Genomic DNA, 23,498 nt, shown 5'->3' on the forward strand with positions numbered 1-23,498 from the left:
CAGAAGTCCCTGAATCCGCGTGTTTGCTTTCCGTGACCATACTCCGCTCCAGAGCTTCCGAGCGCTGCTCGACGACGTTTCGCTCGTGCTGTGGCCGATGCAAATCACGCAGGGGAGCGAGACTTGCCTCGGGAGCTTCGGCCGTCGTCTTATCACGTGCTTTGGGTGGTGCGAGGTTCAGGCGTGTGGGCACTCTCGTTGACCCGTCCAGCGAGAGCTTTCCTGTCTTCAGTGTAGGCACCTGTGTAGCGACAGGGTGCCACGTTATCGTCATGAACGCGTCACCCACTCCGATAGAGACAGAGAGAGAGATTGGGGGGTTCGATGTGAACGGTAACCATTTTCTACATCACTGAGGAGGAGCACAGCTGGAGAGCACCACGCAAGGGCTGCGCCATGACCGGTAGCCTCTTCCACGCCCGAGTGCGCTGTAAAGAGGGAGGGTGGGATTGTGGTCCGGCAGCAACAGTGCGTTTCTCGACCGGGACCAAGGGGAACTGAAGATCGCGGCTCAATCTTGTGAGCAATAGAGGGATGAAAACGAGGTGGCAGCATGGCAGGGAGGGGGCGGCTTCTACTCCGCCAACGAGAACGTACATTGCGCGATCGCGGGCGCTGCATCTTGAAGGGGATCTGCAGATGGTTCATACCTTTCTGCGTGCTGTCTTCTTGCGCGGAATCGATAGGTTGCACGAAGGTCACTTTGCTCGCTCCTGCGTCCGCGCTTGTCCGCATCAGCATCCCGGGAGCGAGTGTACGCGTTCATCGAGTGGGATGTGCCCATGTTTGCTTGTGCGCGCTGACACCATGTTTGCTCATTCACTTGGTAAGCGAATGTTCCCAAGTTTATACGGCTGATAAAATTGGTATCTTTACTTCGTATAGTTGTGTGCTAATTTTCTATCGCAATCGGTGCTTCCCCTTTTGGGCAAAACTGACTTTTTTATTTTATGCCTAGGTGTGGACCATTGCTTTGCGCTCAGAACATCATACCTTATCCTGTAATACCATTTACATCTTCGTACGACATACAAAAGTCACCTAACCAGCCATTTCTTCATAGAATTATTTACAAGACACCCAAATACGCCGAATCCATCGGAAGTTTGCTTAAAAGATCTCTTGAAAAGGAAACTTTTTATCTAGCGGAATCTAGAACGAAGCTACAAAGGAAGCTGCACACGGATTTCTCAGTAGCAACGCTTCGCAGTTGACAACAAATTGGTTCTGGTCGGGGATTTTTCCTCTTCGTGATACTTCCTCCTCATTGAGGAACGATTCGACAAGAAGACCTTCTCTTCCAATTTGACATTGTTATGGAGCGATCCGCATATGAATGACTGGAAGGATTTGAAACGATAACACGTTAAACAAAGGTTCTATTACTTCTTTTGTGATTAGTTTGGCGCATTTGTTGCGGTTGAGTTGACGTTCGCGTAGGGATGCGTGTGTTGAACATTGACGTATAGTATTGCTTCCACCAGTGTAGATTGGATGAGTCACAAAAGGTGTTTTACCTAGTTCGCAGTCTTCAAAGTCGAGAGAGGACGCTAGGACGTGATGGAAAGTGTTAGCTGGCACCTGGATGAAGTCGGGAGCATTCGTCATCTTTAAGTCGTGAAGAGGCAAGGGAGCGAAGCTGACGTCGTAGAATGAAACATCAGCATCCAAAGCAGCAATCTTTCAAGGATCAAGCGCACAGATGGTTACCTGGAACCACCCTTGCAGAGTAACTTTATTCAACAGGCTGACATTGGGAATGGCATGGAACACTGTATTTTCAACGACGAAAACAATAGCATGAGAAACTGAGACTGGCGGTAGTCTCCGACAACGCCATTGCCCTAACACCTCGCATGACTTCCCCCCTGTTAGGTGCTGTCCCGCTAACAGGACGTCGAACATCGCAGACAACTTGCAGTCGTTATCGGTAACGTGGTGTAAAGACGTGAAAGTAACATACGTGTCAGCTACAGGCGGCAAGCGAACGTGATGATCAGCGCTTAAACCCGGTCGGATGTCGGCTTGATTATCAATAAGGAGGTGTAGCGCAAGCTGAAAAGCACTGGTCACACAGTTGAACTTGGGCACAACGACTCAATGAAAAATTGATACTAACGAATATGTCATCGGCAAACTTTCAATGAGAGCAAATAGAATGGCAAATGCATGACCAGCAGCACAGACACGGTTGATGCACAAAGCAAAAACGGCAGGACGCCCTCCATGAGCGACACACACGATGTGGATGCAGAAGGTAAGAACCCTTTGTGAAGACAATGACGAAGGTCTGCGCTCATAACAGAGATTCTAATACCATTCATATCTTGGCCGATTCCCCGCAGTGTGTACGCGCCATCGAAGAAGGATATCCTAACCTATCCTACAACAGAGATATGCGCCCTAGTTTCAACAAGCGCAGAAACTGAAATCTTGAAAAAGGACTTCTTCATTTTCTTCTTTTTTTCTGCCCCCGTCCGTCTGCTTACTACAACAATATTGGCCCGTTTCGTTTCTACATCACCGACGTAACTTCCTGCCATACCATCGGCCATTTGGGCTGTCCTAGGTCAACAGCAGCAAACCAAAAAAAGAGGAATCATCGCAGACCAGTCGCCTTCTTTCGTCATCGAAAGGAAGCCTCTTTTTCTTCCCTCACTGAGAATGAGTGCCTAGCTTCAGTGTGGATAGTCACCAAATTCAGGCCTCAGGTATTTGGCCGAACTATTTCGCCGAACTATTTTGCTTGGTACCGACTATCAAGCATGTTGTTGCCTGTCTTCGCTCAAGGATTCGTCTGGGCGTCTTGGGCGATGGGCACTAGACCTTCAAGATTACTATTTTGTTGTCCCAAACAAGTCTGGGCGATTGCACCGGGACGCCTGCTGCTAGGCACATCACCCTGTCCATGTTCCGGACCTCATTGGCCGTGACTCAGACGCCTGCCTTTCGGCCATCCTTGCTTCGGATAATAACCCGAACAGCTACAAGGCACGTCTTTGCAGCTCATCATCGACCAACTCCTTCCACCATCACAAAAGCTTTGGTCAGCCTGTTTCAGCCAATCAACAACGTTCTGTAAAGTTGTAACATCAGCCGAGATGGCCCAGAACTTGCGCTTGTCCAGCCCTGGCCATCTACGCTCCAGTGCTCTGCACCAGCTTCACTACGTACTAACTGCCGGTCACTGAAGTTTTTTTTTTTTTTAGGCCTGGCATGTATTGTTCTGTGCCCCGCTACATCGCTGCTTGCGAAACGCTGCCAATGCTGCAAGCGTCTTTCAGCGATTTCTGCCGGTCAACTGCAACCTATCGATGCCTATGAAAAACCATTCTTCCATGTTGGGCTTTGCTTACTAGTTCCTTACCCCACATCAACCTCCGCAAATAAATTGGTTGAAGTCGCGACGGACTACGCCACATACTTCGACATCACTGGGCATTGTTGAAAAGCTGTTCTACAAATGCCAGGTTTTTCTCCTCTGCGCCGTCATTCTCTATCATGGCTCCCTTAGACATTTGCTCAAGGACCGCGGCACGTTTTTCCTTCAAAAGTGGCAGATGACATCCTCCGTGCCTGCTCCACTGAACACAAACCCATTAGCACTTATCTCCCGAAGGCAAATGGAAAGACCGAATGCCATAAGGGAATTCCAACTGAGATACCGTGCTTGTATATTTCACCTCATCATCTTGACTTGGACAGCACGTTACCATTTGCTACCTTTACGCATAACTCGTCACATCACGCCACCGGAAATACACTGTTTCATTATTGTGGTAGCAATTATATGAATACAGCAGTCACATTTTTGCCGTCGTCGTCGCCTTGATATTCCATGTAAAGTCCAAGGGCGATAGCACCGTCGCCGTGCGCCCCATGATGTATGTCGGAGTGAAAGCTCAGAGAGGTGACGATTGCGGCTCAATCTGGCAGGCGCGAGGGAGGAATGCAGAGAACCATCAGAGAGCAAACGCGCCGGACTCCGTCGCGTGAAAGGTGGTGGGGTAATGGCAGGGAAGCAAGGGAGTGGGGGCGTCGTTGTTCTCTGGCAGCAACTGCGTATTTCGCGGCCGGGCGCAAGGCGAATTCACGATCACGGCATATTGAATTTCTTTCTCTATGATCACGGCTCAATCCAGCGAGCGAAAGGGAGGAAAGCGGCGAGACAGCGCAGCAGCTTGGGGTACGGCGATGTTTACTCGGCCAGCAACTGCGCAGTTTGTGCGGCAGCGCGTGGTCGCGCGCTCCGTATGTTGATAGCAATCGGTAGACGGCTCATTGCTTTGTGCGCGCGATGCGCTCGCCGCTCAATTTCCGTGGATCCGATAGACAGCGCGAATGTCACTTCCCGTGCTGCTGTTTCCACGCTTGCTCGCGCCCGTGTTTTGACAGCGAGTGTGCGCGGTAATTGAGTGTGATGTGTTAATATTTGCTTGTGCATGCTGACACCATGCTTGGTAATTCAGTTAGGCGAATGTTTCCAAGGTTATACGGCTTAGAAAACTAGCATCCTTATTTCATACAGCTGTCTACTAATGTGCTATCAGAATCACTGCTTTTTATTGTTTTGCCGACATCTTTCAGCGCCATTTGAGACTTTCTTTCGACTGCTCATTTGTCTACTGAATACGCCAGTGAAGACGACAAATTTGTGGGACGCTTGCGCATGTTCCACTTCAGTGAACTTGCCCTGCGTTTGTATATAAATAATAATGCTTAAGCATGCTTAGGCGACTCAACCAGGAAATCTGTTCGTCCGTAACGCATGACAAGATGTGCTCAATAAAGAGAGAAAACTAAAACAGAATAAATTCCAAACACAAAATTAGAAAGGAAAAATAGTTTGGTTCGTGAACGTGAGTTTTGGAGCAACGGCCTCACGCTCAAAAGCCAACCGTCTTAGCCTCTGGTTTAACTATCCACGCTAGCAGAAGGTGAATATATCTGAACCATATAAATGTGTTGTACCCGCCATACAAAACAAATGTTTAAGTAGAAGGATTCCTGTGAAGGCACCATTGAAAGATATGGTGTTAGTGGAACAAAAGACATCTCTAGAATCAAATGTAGTGCCAGCTTAAAGCCTTGTAAACATCAGGAAATTCCCAGCTTTGCCAAAACATTATGCGATACAGGCCACATACCGGATGCGTTTCGCTGGTCGTGGGATGCGACTACCGTTAAAGCTTTCACCGACTGAAATGACATCGATCTCTGAGGGCTCATGCGCTTCACATCGCGCAACTTTGCTAATCTGTTTTGTTTACATCAAGTATGATTTATTTTAATGTGCTGTACCCTATATTGTATTTTCGTTCATACCACAGTTGCAAGCGTGCCTACGGGTGAATAAATTTCCTTGTCAGCAACAAATACACAAGCAGTCAATGAGTTAATAAGGAGTGGTAATGGCTTATCTGGGTCTTATCACGGTTGATAATGGTTCGATGCGGATGCGTAAGGTGCTGAAGAGTGATAAGGGCTTATAATGATCGGATAGATTATGGTAAGCTTAAGGTAAAGGGTGGATCAAATCCAAAAAGTCGATAACGACCCAGAAAGCTGGTAAAGGTGGGATCACGTCCGATAAGATTGGCAAGGACTGATAAGGGATATGTAACGGATATATTGCGATAACGTTCAGCACGTACTGCTCGGCGAGTTGGTTAACTACAAATAAGTGCTCATAAGGGCCTCTAAGGGTCGGATCGAGTCCGATAAAGTTGATAACAACCGATGAGGGTCGGATTGAGCCCGATAATGTTGCTAACGAACGATAAGGTTTGATCACAATTTATACTGGTCGGATCAAATTTGATAAGATTGATAAGGGCTCTGAGCTACGTGGAGATCAGCCAGTGACGCAATGATTACTCATACTTGGATAATTCTAGGGGAGTCTCTGCATAGTAGTCGTAAAACTTTATTAGGAAAGAGAGTGGCGGAGAAGGGGTCAAAGAGCGATGGGTGGCTGCCTTAGTCAAGGGCTCCACTGGCCTAAGCCGCCCGCTGGACTTGCTGGAGGAGTGTCCTCTGCACCCCCAGGTCCGAGCTGGCGAACTGTACCTCCCACTGCTCCGCTAATGATTGTTGTTTGTTCGTGTCAAACTGAATAGCTAACTATGGCGGCATTCTTTCACACATCCACGAAATGTGGGAAAAGGTTGATCTTCTGCCACACCCCCGGCATCTAGCTCTATATTGTTTAGGGTAGAGCGCGTACAGTTTTAGGAGGTGCGGATAGACATTGGTCTGGATTTTTCTGGTGTTTGTGGCTTCTTCCACGTTTAGGGATTCGCGCGGCGAGACGAATTTTCGGCGTGTCAAAAATTGGTGTTCCAACAATTCGCGTGTGTGTTTTGGCACAGGCAAGGCATGTGAGCTGGGCTGCTCTGCTCGGTTGCAGAGATCACGAGCCAGAGCATGAGCCCGTTCGTTACCTAAGATGCCTGAGTGTCCTGGGCACCATATTACAGTGTAGTAGCTGCATAAGTTATTTTGTAAATGTACCTTTGGCCTATTTCTCTCCTCCTACATAATACCGGCTCCCGTTTCATCGGCGGAAGCAGAATAGTTTGGCTGCTGAATACATGTCCTCTATAGGGTCTGTACTGAGCTGCCCTGCCCCGAGGAGGAAAAAAAAATGTGTTCGTTACACATGCAGCTGGCGTTTTAAACAAACCAGCTTACGCGAGCTCGACTGGTAAGGTACAAAACAAAATTTGACTGAGTATCTGCACCAGTGGCGGATGTAAAATTAGTTGGAAAGTTTAAATATTGTAGCTTTTCGTTATGAAATTTGCAGAGCTTGCAGTAAGCCATGTGAATGGTGAGCTGTTAATTTTATTACATTGTTCTACATATACCTTGCGCATTACTAGTAATTTATTTTGACCTTAACGTACCAGTACCGTCCCAAATGGATCTGAATTAGTCTTGCCCTCTCTTTGCTTAGTTGGGGAAATGATAAAGGATAATATACACATCACTATATACTGTGCCAGAGTTTTCTTTCACAAAAAAAAGCTTATGTAACGGTATGTGTGAACGCAGGACCGGCATTATTTTTATCAGATTTGCCAGAAGAGACAAGAATTGCCCTATTACAAATGTAATAGCATGAGTAGTTGCGCTAAGCTCACAAGGAAAGTGTATTTGACTGTAAACGCCTTTCTTCGTCATTGAAGCACAAAAAGGCAAACTAACTTTGAGAGGCCTTGTTAGACATATGCCTCCGTAATAACCTTCAACTGTTCTGTTCGAAGGATTGGTACAGCACCAGTTCACTTAGGTGCATGGCTTGCTTTCACTATGTTAAGTGAACATAAGAACAGTACGTAGACATTGTGAAGCATACAAACCCTCATTATGACATCCTCGAAGGAATTCTTCACAATGCAGGGAGCAAGGCTGCCCTTCTGCAACGTCGCCAGAAGTTTTTCTTCCGTGTCTGGAGCTTCTTCCAGTATAGGCTTGTTGAGGAAGCTGATGTAGGCACCCGTGAAGCAGTGCGTTATCATGAATAAAAAGATGCCAATCACCAGCAGCAAGATACGCAGGCTTCGTGTCATACTGCAGGTCACCACTGGTGCTGCAATTACGAAATAAACGAGCATAATTCGTAACTACTACGGTTTTACACGCGGAAATGCAATTTTTTTTCGTGTAAAAATGAACGATCACCGAACTAGGTTCTGGGGACACAATATTCACGAAGTGTAACACATTTCGCTTCCTAATTGTAAAACAAAGAATGTCAGGCAAACTATATTGATTGCCTCTTTCTAAAGACGATAAACTCATGCATCATGTGTCTGTGTAGCATTAAATTGAAGTTTTGCATTGAACGTATTTAGCACTGGAAAAGACTGATTCTAACAAATGGGCTGGAAACGATTTAATTTCTCCATCTGAGAATTCAGAAATGGCCTGTTACAAAAAACATAAATGTATGTCATCGAAGGGTAGTTGAAAAGGCACACCGTAATTCCACCACAAATTGGCGTTGCCAGATAGTTAATTCATGGAAGAAAAGCTTGTGGGCTGCAAAATTCACATGGAGATGAATTACCAGCGAAGCTGCTTAGGCTGCATACATTATGAAATAACACTGTTTTTCTATGGCGCCGCAGTACGCCGACTCAAGAACCGCCTCATTCACGGCAACCCCTGTGCACCTGCCTCAACCGCTGATCCAACCACGCCGGCCGGTTCCACGTGCAGTAACCACAGAACCACAGAAGTTCAGGCCACGTGCACAGGCACCGTCGCCGCAGTCTTTCCCCATCTCGCCTGCCCCTCTTCATAGCCGTAGTGCTGTCGCCAGACTCTTTCCCCCTCTTCCATACCCGTGCCCATTCCTGTATACGCGCAGTATCCCCGATACGGATGTAAGCCGCCCAGGGTACCCCCCTGCATACGGGCACTACAGGTAACCAGCTTCGCTGTAATAAAAAATCGGCAGGGCTTAGCTCGGCTATGCCAGGATATACGTAGCGAAAGCTAAGGCATAGCATGGCTAGCCTAGGTTAATCTTGTTTGCAAGTCCAGGTTAGTCTGGTTGTTTAGCTATGTTGCGGTGTTTAGCCCGTCGTTCTGCGCGCTGTTGGCCTGTTTGCTGGAACATTCGTTCCTTCTTCATCTCGTTCCGATGCCGACTACAGGCCTCCTCCTCCTTATCAGAATTGTTGTCGTCCATACTGGCGCCTCAACTGTGGTTGCGGCGCACGCGAGCCCTCCTTTTCAATCCTCCTAAATGTTATCAGGCATGAGACGCAACTGGCAAAGCGAGCGGAGGCGAGCACAACGACGAGGAACGTGGTGCGACGTCATACCAAACGGCGGCAGCGGAAAGGCGCGGCGATGCGCAGCGGCGGAACACCTGTGGCTCGTTTCTACTAGTGGCGCATGCGCAGTAGTAACTACGGAGCATGAGAGAGAGAGAGAGAGAAATATCAGCGGCGAGGTGCGCGTTCTGACATATGTGCCTCCTCGGAGCACCGCCACGGCGAAATCGCAAGTTCGTGGCCAGTAAGGCTTTCGCTTTCAAATTACGAGTTCGCGCACTACAGCACCAATCAAAACATGCAAGTCAAGATGGAGGCTTGAAGTGAATAAAGGCGGTGGACAAAAAGTGCAACTGGAGCCATCGTTCTGACAAGGGGATTTGTCTTGGTCAGGGCAGCAAGTGCTATGCTTTGCAGCCTGTAAGTGCGCGTGGCTCTCCCTCTTTCGCGCGCGCACTCAATAGAGGAGCTTGAGGAAAATAGAGAGTTTCACAATAAAACTGCACTTCGCAGCTTTACAACTTTTCTTCTTTCGCACTTCTTTGTTCTCTTACCTGTCCCGCCTCTTGTCTTGTTTCAACTTCTATTTGCAGGCCGTCATAGGATTCCTTCATTCCCCCCAGCATTGTTTGCATCCCTCCTGGAATGATATTTGAATATATTCCCAATAGCAGCACATTCTATTGTGTCTATGGGACCAATGTACCATATGGTCTTTAAGTGTCCTTGTAGACTTGCTGTCTTGAACACACGAAATGGTCCGTTATAGATCGCGTTCAGGCTTGGTCCTCTGTTTACCAGTACGAAGTCATCGACGTCGAGTGTTGATAACGTTCTAAATTTCTCTTCATTCTTTCACGATACCTTGATCCACCATCTTCAGTTCTTGCTGCTTCTGTGAGCTTTTATATTGTTGTCAATGCCGACGCTTATATCCGCAGGCAGATAAGGTGGTGTCCGAGTTGCACCGAATAGAAGAGTGCATTCCAAACCAGTTGCATACATGTTGCATACCAGTTGCAAGGGGGTCCATTGTCGGGGACAGTTATTTTACATTGTGAAACATTTTCCCATCCAAAAAGAAAATCATGCTCTTAGCGTCTTCTTTACGCGGTCTTGCTGCAATCATCCTGGCGCACTCATTAATGCACACCAGGAAGGCTTGTGTCTTCTTAACTCCGTCAGACATTTATTGTAGTTCCGCAAAGTCTAGATGAATAACCTCAAATGGCGTCTTAGAATATTATGGTGTAATCATTTTTTTCTGTCGTTTGTTTAAATATTGCTTTGTTAATTTGGCATTTGTGATCTAATAATAACAAGTTCTTTTGTTTGTTGCTCCATACGAGGCTATGGATCCTTTTTGTCAATTTCATGTAGGTTCTCCAAAAGATACTATGGCCTCCTGATTCGGGGATATGTTGATACAGTTGCAATATTTTTAGAACTAAGGAAGTAGGAACGGAAACTCGTTCATTTTAGTACGGTGCAAAACCTCGGTTCCTACACATGTCCTGGCAAAATTTGCCTCTTCAAAATTTTCTGGAAGCATAATGGCTAATCGAGACATTGCATCCGCGTCCTTCATAGAAGCTCCCGGGCGATTAGTTACTTCAAAACCAAATTTTTGAAGATCACCCGCTGAACGGGCTATCTTTCCCTTCAGTTGGGCCATCTTCAATATGGACGTTAGAGTTTCATGCTCTGTGTATAGCTTGAACTTTGCAATTTCCAAATATGACCCGAAGTAGCGGACGGCTTTTAAAACTGTGAGAGGTTCTTTTTCTGTCGTCGTAAAGTTCAATGCAGTATTGTTCAATGTATGGCTTTAATATCCAACTCCATGAAGCTGTTCGTTTGGTGGTCTTGATGAATCTCTCTGATGCAAGAGTGCTCCCTTTTGGTAGTGAGATAAATCGTTATTAAATTCGAAGGGCAGCCCAATGCCTGGTAACGACAACACAGGATCAGAAGAAATTATTCGGAAAAATTCTCGGTAGGCGGTTCATTGTCTTGCGTCCAACAAAAGGGAACATCTTTCTGAGTCAGTGTTGTTAGACAGCGACTTTTGAGAGCATAATCGTCAATGAATGCTCTGAAATGGCCTAACAAGCCTGGAAACACGCAAAGTAAGTGCGCACCGTATGGCTTCACTAGTTTTGCTATGCGACTTACCGGCTCTGCTTTCATTATCTTCGTTGTGGCGTCCAAAAAAATATCTCTACCAAGAAATGTCGCCTTAGTTTTGAAGAACTCCCTTTTTTTGAAATCAACCTTCAGCTTAGCATGAGATAACGCTGCCAGAATATGATGCAGGTGTTCTACGTGCAACTTTTCCCTCTTAGAGCACATGATAAAGTCGTCTACGTGGACATTGCAGAAGCGGTCGATGTAAGGATTCAAAACTGTGTTTATCATCCTTTGAAACCAATTAGTGAGTTTATTCTTAGTGAGTCTATTTATTATTAGGAGAGTATATTCATATATGCCAAATGAACTCGTAAAGGCGGTGTAGTGGTTGGTGTCTTCTTGCAGAGGCACCTGCCAGAAGACCTTGCACAAATCTATGCGAGAAAAGCAGGTACAGTCTGCGGTTTCATTGATGATGGTGTCAATCATTGGCATTAGAAAAGGAATCAATACGGTTTGGTTAATTATTGCTCTGTAATTCGTACATAGCTGCCAGCTGCCATCTTGCTCTGGAGCAATGGTGATAGGTGAAGCAAACGTAAACACCAACGGGCGAATAACATTAGCATCTAACATCTTCTGTGGCTCTTCCTTTAGCCACGTCTTGTTTTCTGTCGTTAAATTGTATGGCCTTTTTCTCAAAACAGGTTTGTCGTACAAATGAAATGGAACTTCGAAATTTGTTATCGCCGGTGGACATTTTCCCAAGCATACTAACTAGTTCAGGGTAGTTCAGGGTAGAGTTGAGGAATTGCACTGGTTTTCTTCAGCATCCATAGGTGGTCCTCTTTTTGTCTCGACTCAGTTTGGTCACCCTCTTGATCGACAGGCACCTTATCGTCCCAATAAGTATTCAGTCTAAAGAACTTCATGTCTGGAAGAGATGGGAGAATGTCGTACTCCACAGTGTGAAAAACTAATGGAACCACTTCTGCTTCTTTAGATTTTCAATTTACTTTCAGGCGTGGCCACTTACAATACTCTTTCTTTCTTCTATTATACCCAGGCACAAGAAGTGATCTCCTTCGAAATACATCTTGTGGAATTTCGTTGCTGTTCTTAAGAATGGATACAGAAGCCCCGCTGTCTATGAGCGCTCTTGTACGTTGGCTATTAATCTCAATTCCTATATGTAACAAAACTCGCAGAAACCAAACAAGCAGTTTCGTTTTGTGCCATAGGATCAGTCTGAGAACCCTCATTTATTAGCTCTTTTGCCAATCTGGGCAAACTTCGGTCCTCTGGCATGGACTCTCATTCCACGGTATGCAACGATCTATGGTGACCTCCTTCTTGGTAACCGTTCAATGGTAACCGATCATGAACCTCTGTTTCTCGATACTTCTGCCCCTTAAACATGCCAACGCGGCTTTGTCATCCTCTCCACCAAATGGCAGGCAATCTTTTGAAGTGACTCCAGCAAAGCCTCCGTTTTTGTGTTGCAGCTTGAATATGTGATTGCAATTTTAGGTAGGCCATGTATTATGTGTGTTATGACAGATTTTAGTGGAAATACCGGCTCTGCAAGTTGAAGTAGTGGATGCTTTTTCAAGAAGTACTCGAGCACCGCTTCAGACCTGTAGCGACAAAATCAAGATTGTTCCCATCAGTCAAGCGGGCAGCCACGGAATGACGACATGTAAATGCGCGTGACGCTATAACCACAGAAGCGCAGGCGAGACTCACAGGCACCGTCGCCACACTCTTTCCCCCTCTATCCTGCCCCTCTCCATTGCTGCAGCGCTGTCGTCACACTCTGTTCACAAACATCCCGAAACTCTTTGATGCTGGGAGATCGAAGTTTTGGGCGAATATTTGTACTAAACATCCCTTCATGTAATATCGCGTCAGAGGTTCGTGCGCCCACAAGTAAGTGTCGGTAAGCGTGCAGACGTTTGTGTAATCGCACTCAGGCCTACATGTCACCAGGGTTTTTCTGGACACTACTTGTAAGTACTAACGAAACAGAGTGGAAAATCACTTCGGGAAAATAGCCAAATAATGCTATAAGAACTAACAAATTTGTATTTATAAATTCACGTGCGGTATAACTGAGACTTTCTTTCCGAGCTTCATATTCACGGTTTATTAATTCATAAAACATTATTCCAGGAAAGGATACCTGCGCCTTGTCAGAAACACTTTAATTATTTCAAGTTAAAGAGAAGAAAACCTAGTATCCATGCATGCCCTAATTGCTAGTATTATAATGTTGGGAAGAAAAACAAAGTCAGCTCACCTTTGAACTGGGCCAGTGATGACACCTTAGGTACACAGATGTTCTGCCTCAAGCGGCGCTCAACTAGAGATACCGCACGAAGTGCGAAAAAAATCACAGCGAGTGAGCTGCCCCAAAAGCACCAAACCTGAAAAATAATGCCATGTGCAACATATTTATTTTTCCCTTTATGTGCACGACATTACTGAACGTTAATATAGGAGCAAAGTTCCGATAACGCTTTGGGATATAGTGGAAAAAAAACTTTGCGGTTTACCGATCCTACGCTTCAGGGAGGGTACGCCAAGTCATCGGTAGTTTCTTGGTAAGTCTACATGCGACTCGTTTTTGTTGTACTCTGTATTTTTTGTGGTATTGTGTGTGTTATGTCGCCACAAAATGGTTCAATAGTAATGACTACATCGAGCAACCGCCGATGGTAGCGCATGCCACAACTCAAGAGCCATATGAGTACCGCCTCTGTACGTGGAGAGACATAATGTAAGGTATACCATATTTCAATTATTTTGCCGAATATCCACGAGGACCCGCATCGCCATCTTCTGCAAACTCGCTTTCTCAGTGGCGGCGATTGGCCGCCACTAACGGCTTCCCAACTCGCAACGCTTCCCTCGATTCGTTTTGGGAGCGTGACGCTTTCTTGGAGATGGGGAATTGCGCTAACTCTGGTCAAAATCTTACGACATGCAGCTTGCCCTTCCGCTGAAGTCAGCGACAAAGATAATGATGGGCGTAATAATGATTACTAACAATGATTCTGCAAGCGCCAATACCTTCGAAAGACTCGAGCGACAGGTGCGACATATGTTTTAGTAGCTAATTTCAGCAACGTTAAACAAATATTTATATTTCCCGTAGTATGTCATAAGGGGACTGCGTGCAGGAATATGTGCAAAACAAGACTCACAGTAACCGAAAATATCTTCATCACGGTGAAGTTGCTCGTCAGCACCCGGGGTGACGGGTACAGGTATGTGAAGCTGTATGGCGGTAGCACCACTGTTAAGAATTGCGTACAAAATGCACGGCGCTCGTTCATCACAACGAAGCTCAACCGAATGTCCGCCACCTGAAGAGATCCAACAAAAAATTCCGTAAAGAAGGAATAAACAAGCAAACAAACCAACAAACATGAAGCAAATATATGAGGTTCACAGAAATGTTTCTGCATGTCAAAAAGCAATTTAATTTTATGACAGTTCCTCCAGGCAACAGAAATGCCTGCGGAACCTTGCCACTGCAAGTTGTTGCCGACACCGCTTCAGTATTGGCGGAGTCCATGCCCTTATGACGAAACGCTAGCCCATAGAACACCATTGTTTCAATCACAAATGGACCTTTACACGTTTTACTGTCGCATTGGAGTTCTTAGATTTGACTACAGACTTAAATGTAGAAATTGTTCTCTCTCAGTTTACTAGAGAGCTGTAGCTGCGTTAGGCATGGAGACAAGGTCGTACTACATATGGAATCCTGTTCTACTTTACCTTGACGAAGTAACCGAAAGCAATGGAAGCATGGAAGCCATAGAAGCACTGCTTGTGACGAAGCATTGCTTCCAGAATAAGTTAAGGCTGTTCCATAGAGAACACCACGCTTATTGGTTTAATAGGGCATGTGTTCTAGGAGTACATTGATGACAAATGCTTCAACGTTATTTTTATATTCTTTCTAAATGTGACGGAAAAAACCTTGCTGTTTCCGTTGGACCCAGGATCCTTTTAGTAAGGACACGGTAGACGGGAGCTTTTTACGTACAACACGGACTTTATACAGACAGGCTCACACGATACAGACGATTTACATAGACGCGGACTAGAATTCGGAAGTTGTCTGTGCTTCTATATAATCATGTGCCTAGCACTCATGCATCCCGACTAGCCGGTGTGCGTCATCGTTGCGGTGACCATGACGGTTGTCCTTTCGTCATTAGTCGCTGCGTCGTCTGACACTTGAAGACAGCTGATGTGTTGCTTGCGACGTCTTAAGCCATCGTCGTTATGCCGCATCTTGTTGTGACGTGGGAGTAGGGGAGCAGCAGGCCGGCAGAACACCAGGCCACCGTTTTAGCTGGCGCGTAACGCCTGGCCTGCAACGCCGGGCTCGGTCGGCAGGCAGGTAGCTCAGGCGCACTGGTGCCCAGCAGAAAGAACTGCACCAGGCTGCTATAATAGCATACCACTGGTGCACAGGAGAGCTCAGCCACGAGCGGCATCTCCGACCAGGTCCGCACCGTAGCATGACACCCGGTAGCCGGTCATCGAGCCTTGAACCGCCGTTCTGCCAGCTGCCGTTCGAGACTTCCGCTCGCCCTTACGCTCTGCGCGCCCTGCACGCCGCTTCCTTGTTAATGGCACGCGGTCTTCTTCCGCAATCAACATCGCCAATTCTCTTCTTGTTGTTGCCTCAACACAATCATCGTTCCAAGCTGGCCTTGTCACCACAACACGCCACTATCTACATCATCACACTAAATAAATATGTCTGACGATCAGGGTACTCGCTAATGCTAAATTGAACACCAGCTGCCGAGTCTGGCCATGCATCTACCACTCAGAATAGGCATGTCGGGGATGCTGGCGTAGAGCCAGAAACTCAGTATCTCATCGTCAGAGAAATCGTCGAAGGCGTGAAACATGATGCCTCGCACGTCGCCGTCTGAAGGGGGAGCGTACACGTTGAGCTATGTCGACGGTGCGGCTGCCCAACTTGATGGATTTAATGCGGAGGTAGGCTTGGCAACCCTGACAGTCGACGACGCTCAGCGTGAAAGTGTTGTTATTGGGACCCTTGTGGAGGCGATTCCGGTTCGCTAGTGGGTTTGGTTTATCGGGCAATAAAGCTGCCTTGACTTGGCGTATACATGAATACATGAATACCTTGGCGTATACATGAATTAAAGAATCACCTACTCAAGCACAGGCCAAGGTAATCTGAAAATAAAGGGGCAGCGGAAACCATCAACTGAAAACAAAACACTTTGTGGCCAGAATAAATATGAGGTGGTGCGAGGAATCAGAGAAGGAGTAATGGTGCCAGCGCTAACGGTCCCAAATGGGATTGCGTAATAAAAATCAGTTATCTTGTCGGGTACCCGGCTAGCTTTGGTAGCCCACAATAAAACCACAAATGAGGCAATACAAGCTGACATTGCTCGGGCCTCATGTCAGAGAAGCACAGACAAAAATTAATTTTTAGGAATGGCTCAGGTACTTCGATCAAAATTAATGGGCGGCTAAAGTGCACAAGTGCCTGTACTTGAAAAGCGTGAACACAGAATGGAGGAACAGGTGAAGAAAATTGGCAACCAAGTACAGCGTAATTGAAAGTGGCAATAGACAACCAGGAGTCATCAGAAAGAAAGTAAGAAAAACAGAGACAGTGAATTGGATGCAATGAATTGAAATAAAAAGACTATGTAGATTTGGAAGAATACGAAGAAAGAAATTGAAAGATAAAAGGCCTGCAGTACCATCAATTAAAGTGTTTTCCTATTTGAAGCTTGAGCTGGCTTCCTATGAGCAATAACACAACCGAGCAAATATTCACAACTAGCTGAGACATTGCAATGCTGCAGCAAAAACCCAGAGACCAACTACTCGCACATGCCAATGGAATGCGAAGGGCTTCGCTTGGAAGACTCGTGGGTGACGTACACTTTCCAGACGCTCCTTTAAGTGGACGGAAGCAGGAACCCGTCAGCGGTCGAGACAAAGAAGAGACGTTTGGAGTACTGGTGAAAAAAAAGCAGGACTCGAGATCGACCAGATCCGTTACGGCCGGATCCGTTACAGGCATAGGTAGCGGTAACATAAGTTTTTAGGAAGAGCAAAAGAATAAATAGATGTATACAAAAATTCATGGATGCGTAGCATGTACGGCGTTCCTCAGTAACTCAAGCCGGCTAGGCAAGAATTTGTCACCATCCGGAAATAAAGGGGTTGCCATTAGGACATCATCATCATCCCTGCGGCAGCGTCGGCATTGACCATGCGGGTGAAAGAAAAAATGACCCAGTATGCTCGCCCTCGTGCATACCCTTCGCTGGAGGCGTTCCCGTGTAAATATTACGGCTGCATAAGCTGCAGTTGTCGGGAAGCGGCCACTATGAGGCCAGTCTGTATAGAGTACCACGCGCCGCAGCGCCTCCAGCCAGTGCGTAGATTTCAGTGAGTTCTGTAGTGCGCTCCGATGGACGAACCTTCGACGTCGACGTCTCAGTCAGTATCTGCACCCGGCTCCAGTGTACGTCCATGCCAGTGAGCGAACTATGCAGAAACGTCAGCGGAGAGACGACGGAATGTTTTCGCATTCATGCAGGTAGGGCTACCTATGCGCCCTTGAATTTTTTTCCTTCTGCGGAGCGAATACCTAATAGGTTTGCTTTCCGCGGCATGCTCTCACCGTCGACCAAGGAGATGAATGAGTGGCCTGCTCATTTGCGTAGGCGAAAGATGCAAAGAAACATACTGCCTCTCTTTGTATTTCGTGTATTTTTTACTCCAGTAAATACATGGCTTCACTACGACATGCAATACTCTAGGTTACAATATATTCTCATTTGGACGGACATGTGGAATTGAGAATGAGTGTCACTTACGCCATGCGTCAGGAGGCCAGAGTACGTTCCTTCAGGAGGAAATATGTCGTCTGAAACTATGGGTAACGGCGCCACAATTGCAACCATACGGCTGGAATAGAGTGTGGATAAAAAAATAAACATTGTAAGGCTGAAAGTAATTTCGGATTAAGATATATCAATACATGCTGATCAGAATCTAGAAGAAATATTTATATTTCTCTAAGAAATAAATTCCAGAATCCATATAGCACCTGATCCAGCATGAACATTCCGTTTTCTATGAAATGAGCAAAATAACATGGGACCTTTTATGCTACAAATATTTTTTTGACAGAGTGGTTAAACATGTTATTGAGAATTTGTGCTGCTGCGGATCAGTCGTAGCATGTAAATATTTTGAAGGTCTGAGTATTTCCCTGGAAAGGAACGTTGCATAAACCACCAAGTTTGTTCTTTTAAACTTTACGGCTTAACCGAAAGTCTGGCACTTTGCATACTAAGCAGCAAAATTACAACAAATTGTTCCCTTCATCGCATGCTTTCCTCTTGCACAAGAACTTCTCTAGCCATCTGTCAAATCTCTCTACAAGAGATTATTATCCTTAAAACCTAACGTCCCGGCAGCTACACCCAAATCATATCGGAATTAATATTCTGCCATTGTACACAAATAGTCTCAAGCTTCCGTTCACCCTTCTCACGTGTGTCGTATTCGCATTGAATGTTTGTTGTAACTAGGGATTTTGAGAAACTTGACCGGGTTTCCAACTGCAGACCGTTGCCCCCGATATTGGTAAAAGCTTTTTGTTGTATTTTCTTTCTTTTTCCTTTTTTTTTGGTTGTGCGACACCTTCAATACTACTCAAGCGCTGGTTCCATACCAATTGCTGCTGTAGAATACACGTTTTATACACCGCTGACTCTACATTTGGCAATCTCTTGCCACTGTCCATCAGAGTAAGATATTTGCTGGTCTGTTAAAATGGTGTAACATTAGTGGCAGAAGCCACGACTGTAAGCTTTCTATAAACTTTGTACATCCGTCAGCTGTTTGCAGATTCGATAGCTCACAAATATTCGGGAGATCAGTTGACAAGCTTGCAGAATTGTGTCAGGATCGATCGTGTGGGTGGTGTATAGCTAGCATCAAGTAATATGACGGTAAGCTTATGATCTCCAGAGACGATCACTGAATCATCACATAGTCCCTATCTTCGTGATCGCTCGGCGCATTTCTTCAAACATTTCGTCTTAGCTGTGAAGTGCATATAGTTTTCCACATAGCACAAGCAAGACTGCTGTTAAAATTCAGTAAGATAACTATCAGAGGCCATAACACTAAAATGACACTAAGAGCCTCGAAGATAACTTACGTGATGTTCAGGTATTGTTGAATGACTCGCTGTCCCTCTTTGAATGGTGTGAAGGAACAGTAATCCTGAAGAGGCCGCCACAAAAAAACAAAGAAGTGCCAGTGTATCATAATTCGCAGGACATTTCAGAAAGAATAAAAAAACCATCCACACTCTCCCAGAAATAGGACATGCCATCATTATGCTATGCCCCTTGATGACACACTTCCTGTTTCGCAATGTGCGATACGCGCGTCATCTGTTCTGTTGTCACCACTCAGTCTATCCCACTTCGATTACCGCATCTAGTAAAATATTTTCAATATTTTTAAACACCTATAAAAGGTCACTAGATAGTGCCACAATGAGAAAATGGTAACGCACAGCTTCAATTTCAGTTTCGCTGCTATACAAGACAACATCGAAATCTGACAGGAACGCGAAGACAGCCTCGTTAACCTATTTGACTCACAGGACTGGGCACGATGATTGCGCCAAGGTTATTCAGGAAAGTATGGCTTATTGCTTGTCTACTCGAGATAAAATAGTATTCTGGGGCTACGTTCTCTATAAATCGTGAAGCGGCTTCCATTCATCTCTATCCTGACAACGCCCGGTTAATTAAGAGAATGCAATCAAGGACTACTTACCTGATCAGTAGAAGATTTAGATGTTCGAGGCTCCGTGCTCTGCAAAGTTTATTTCAACAAGAAAGCAATGAACCAATGCTCGTGGCTAGTGGATACAGAGGCAGTGTTTTAGACAAAATTCTTTCTACAAACTGCCCACCACGCTGCATGGGCAGATAAAACTCACTCAAGCCACAATGGAAGCTGCACTTTCTGAGTTCTATGTGCTGTTTCCTGAACCTCTCTATGGAAATGTAGGACACCTCTACCACTTGAGTTCCCGGATAAAGCAGGGATTACTGAAGTGCCGTCAAGTGCCACTGCCATTAGGCAATGCTGCACGCCGACAATTGGCAAAATCATGCTGGAATCAGTCCTCGCCTCTGAAAGAGCAACGCCTGTGGCAGTCGTTAACAACCAAAATTCTTCACTGCGTATATGCAGGGAGGACAGGACCACGGGGAACGCTAGCATCCAGCCAGCGGCGTATCCTTTTTTCAGCAGGTTCTCGCCATCGGTTCTATTCAGGGATTTAAGGCTTTTGTTTAGTGAACCGTCGACACTTCGGCATTTTGTGCTCTCCATCTATATTTCAAGGTTACATGGGCTCATTGCTTGCTTGCTGGACTCATTGGGTCGGTGCCCATCTAGACGATAATTGAAGCATCGAATGAAGAACATTTAGATGTACTGAAAGGCATTCTTCAGCGATTGCAACAAGCAGGCCTAAAAGCAAGGAATGTAATATGGAAGTTTGCAGTTCGGGAAGTACAACATGTGGGCTTGAACGTGAGCTCTAAGACGGTTCAACTGAAGCATGAAAGGATGAAGCTTTAACGAAGGCTCCACTGCCAGCAAGCAAGTCGGCGATGCAGTCAACTTTATTAATAATACACCTTTAACGCCGGATCCTCCGTTACAAAGCGTCCATCGTCGAACGTCTTCAAGGAGGCACTGCACACGCGGTACCAAGGTGACGCAAGGTCACAAGGAATACCTGAAGAACTTCCTGAACAACCCTAGTGGCTACCCGCTGTGAAACTTGCAACTTGGGGCAGTAGACGTTTCCAATGATGATCGAGGATGGTAGGCGCATAAACGTCATGTGGACCACACGAGTGGGAGACATACGGATAATAGAGGCACAGTCTAAGAAACGCAGCATCAATCTTTGGCAGGAAATGAATTTCTTGACGACACCGGTCTCCCTACTACTTAACCAATGCGAAGTTCAGATGCCGAGTGTGCGTCAGAAGACTCCCACGCTGCTTCTGACTTTAGAGCGCCTTCTGGTGCTCTTCCGGATTGGTGTTCCGACTTCATGCGACGGCACAGTTGCTCTTGTGTACTGAATTCACCAGAGCGCCTAGGAATTTAAACATGCCATCGGTGAATTGAGTGTCAGTAAGAGTTATCTAAAGGGCTGAGTATTGCATATAGGAGCCTGGCGAGAAAAGGCCGACAAAACTGGCGAAGGGACATTGCCAGTGGCTCAGGTTGCCTCGAGGTCTGCCTGTTTGGAAAACTGTCGACAAGTGTTCTAGAGAAGTAATAAGGGATCTGGGATAACGGCTGTAATGACAGTTCTAAGACTGAATTTTACCAAACTGTCAGGCGGTTTACCAATGTGGGTAGTACCTCAATCGTATTTACTTCACTGATGCCTGCATCTTTCCTAGGTACCGATAGAACGCTTGCTTCTCCGAATGTAATAGCTTAAACGTATGCTGTGTAAAACTTGTACTCCCTGCAATTTAACCAAATTATTGCGAGTCTCGTAAGAAACATATATGTTTAGATATTCACCTTCGCATGAACGCCATTGTCTGTCCTACTACTGCGAAATCACATTGCCATGTGACTTGTTTTACTGTAGCAATTATATGGGTCTTTCAGGTGAATATTTGCCATCACCATGAGCTATATATTAAACAGAGTCCAAATGCGGTAGGATCCTATCGCGTCCCGCGCGGTGGACGCTGACGTTGCGAAAGCAAGCGTTCGAGGCACAGCTAAGAAATACGGTTGCATCATGCGCGCCCAATTTCCGAGGCCACGAGACAATGCGCATACAAGGCTGGGAGGGAGAGAAAGTGAGCACATGGCATCGGCATCAACCGTTCTAGGCGGGATGGGGTGCAGGTGAGCACTAGTATCCTCCGCTTGTCTGGCCGTGGCTGCGCTTGCTGTCTATCTTGCTGACCGCGTACACCACCCGCACCCTGTCTTTGACGTAATCTCCAGCGGGTGCGAATGTTGGGGCGAACCTAAATGGCTCGTGGCTGCATGTGCGATGTCTTCCCGTGCGCCTATTGCTGGACATTGTGAAGTCTCCAGTTTCACAGACGCGTTGATGCGAGAGGCAGCAAGATGCCTTCCTCGCCTGTTTCCGATGGGATCATCGGTATTGCCCTAATTGAGCCACAAAGGAATAAATTGCAAAAATCTTTGAGACTACCGCTTCCCGGTACTAATTGATCTCGGACAGTTCCTACAAGTCCATATTCTCATAACCCCATTTTATGAGTTTCGTGCTCTCATAATTCATATATTTCATCATTTCTTTCATTGCGTTTCTTCAAGACGCACTTTAACACAATTTTCTCCTGAGAATATTTTTATGTTTAGAACTCTAAAGGCATCATATGCGGCATGCATAGCAAAGACATTGGACAAGCACAATCTAACAAACCAAAAATACGTCCACTGCAGTCCAGAAAAACATAGAGCGAGTACACTTTTTAGATTTAAATGTAAACATTTAAACAGGAGCTTGGGCTCCGTCCATCAAGTTGGAGCAAAGCCTTCGGTGGGCTGCCCTTAGAAGTGCTCGGTTGCGCTTGCTACAATTCTGAATGCTGATTTACCTTCAAAATACCAAAAAATAGGGAAGCCTTATCCTTTCTGTAGAAAAGCCATATCTGCAATGTCAACCGCTCAGCAAACACGCGTTGCAGGCTTCAATATTGCGCCTTCCTCCACTGTCTTTATCTTCGCTGAAGAACATTAGTTTAACGTATATGTTATTGCCGTTGCCCGTAACATTGCTTTACTGTGTTACAATTTCTGTTTTTCTGCGATTGCTCGATCCTTGAAATGTTAAGCACCTTCCCTTTGCATCTACCAACTGGTTGTTCAGTCAAAAACATAAAATAATCACTCGTTAAGGTAGATCAAGCCGTCAGACACACCCCTTTCTTGTCTCGGATGTCATGGGGAGCGCAGGCAAGCGCAAGGACATTGGAACGTTGTTCCTTCGCTGGTGGCACTAGCATCACTGATTTGGATCCAGGAGACTTGGGCCACCTGGCGATGGTCCGCACTCCAGAACAATTGCTGCGCTTTGCATTGTTCGGCCCCAGTAAAACGTAACCCTGGAAACAGGAATCATCTCTGGCTTTCGCAATACTTCGCAGACAGTACTATTCGATAATAAAATTGAACGTTCGCATGTGTAGGAACGTTTACAGAAAGTGGTACATGATATCCAGTATGCGCACAATAATATATGTGTACACCGTTTGTCATTTTTCAGATTTGCCTAATTATGACAACTACAGGGCGTAGGCGTCTTCTAGCGATCGTTTTTATCAGGAGGAAGCACCATTGCAGTTTGCTTTTAGGAACACACCCTTTCCCTGCAGCTCCTTACAGACCAGCTTTGACATATCGCAAATTGAATCCGGCATATATCGGCAGATGCTCTTTGTTTGCTCT

The 23,498-nt window shown here is 45.9% G+C and overlaps 1 protein-coding gene and 1 long non-coding RNA gene across 2 annotated transcripts in view; one reads left to right on the plus strand and one right to left on the minus strand.

The window, feature by feature from the left end:
* Positions 1-8,379, plus strand: part of LOC135921266 (uncharacterized) — a 46,459-nt gene extending 38,080 nt beyond the window's left edge. Inside the window, exon 3 of the long non-coding RNA XR_010570510.1 lies at positions 8,136-8,379. This is a non-coding gene — a long non-coding RNA (uncharacterized lncRNA). The remainder of the gene's footprint in view (positions 1-8,135) is intronic.
* A 3,322-nt stretch (positions 8,380-11,701) lies between these two features.
* LOC139050347 (uncharacterized) lies at positions 11,702-23,026 on the minus strand. The gene is made up of 7 exons (XM_070526584.1): positions 22,973-23,026; positions 19,803-19,841; positions 19,174-19,238; positions 17,819-17,909; positions 14,126-14,287; positions 13,219-13,345; positions 11,702-11,853 (listed from the first exon to the last, which is right to left on the minus strand). Exons 4-7 carry the CDS (start codon positions 17,903-17,905, stop codon positions 11,702-11,704), a joined length of 528 nt encoding a protein of 175 aa, XP_070382685.1. The 5' UTR covers positions 17,906-17,909; positions 19,174-19,238; positions 19,803-19,841; positions 22,973-23,026.
* Between the last annotated feature and the right edge of the window lie 472 nt (positions 23,027-23,498).

This window comes from Dermacentor albipictus, chromosome 10 (assembly GCF_038994185.2).
Source record: "Dermacentor albipictus isolate Rhodes 1998 colony chromosome 10, USDA_Dalb.pri_finalv2, whole genome shotgun sequence".
Taxonomy (NCBI): domain Eukaryota; kingdom Metazoa; phylum Arthropoda; class Arachnida; order Ixodida; family Ixodidae; genus Dermacentor; species Dermacentor albipictus.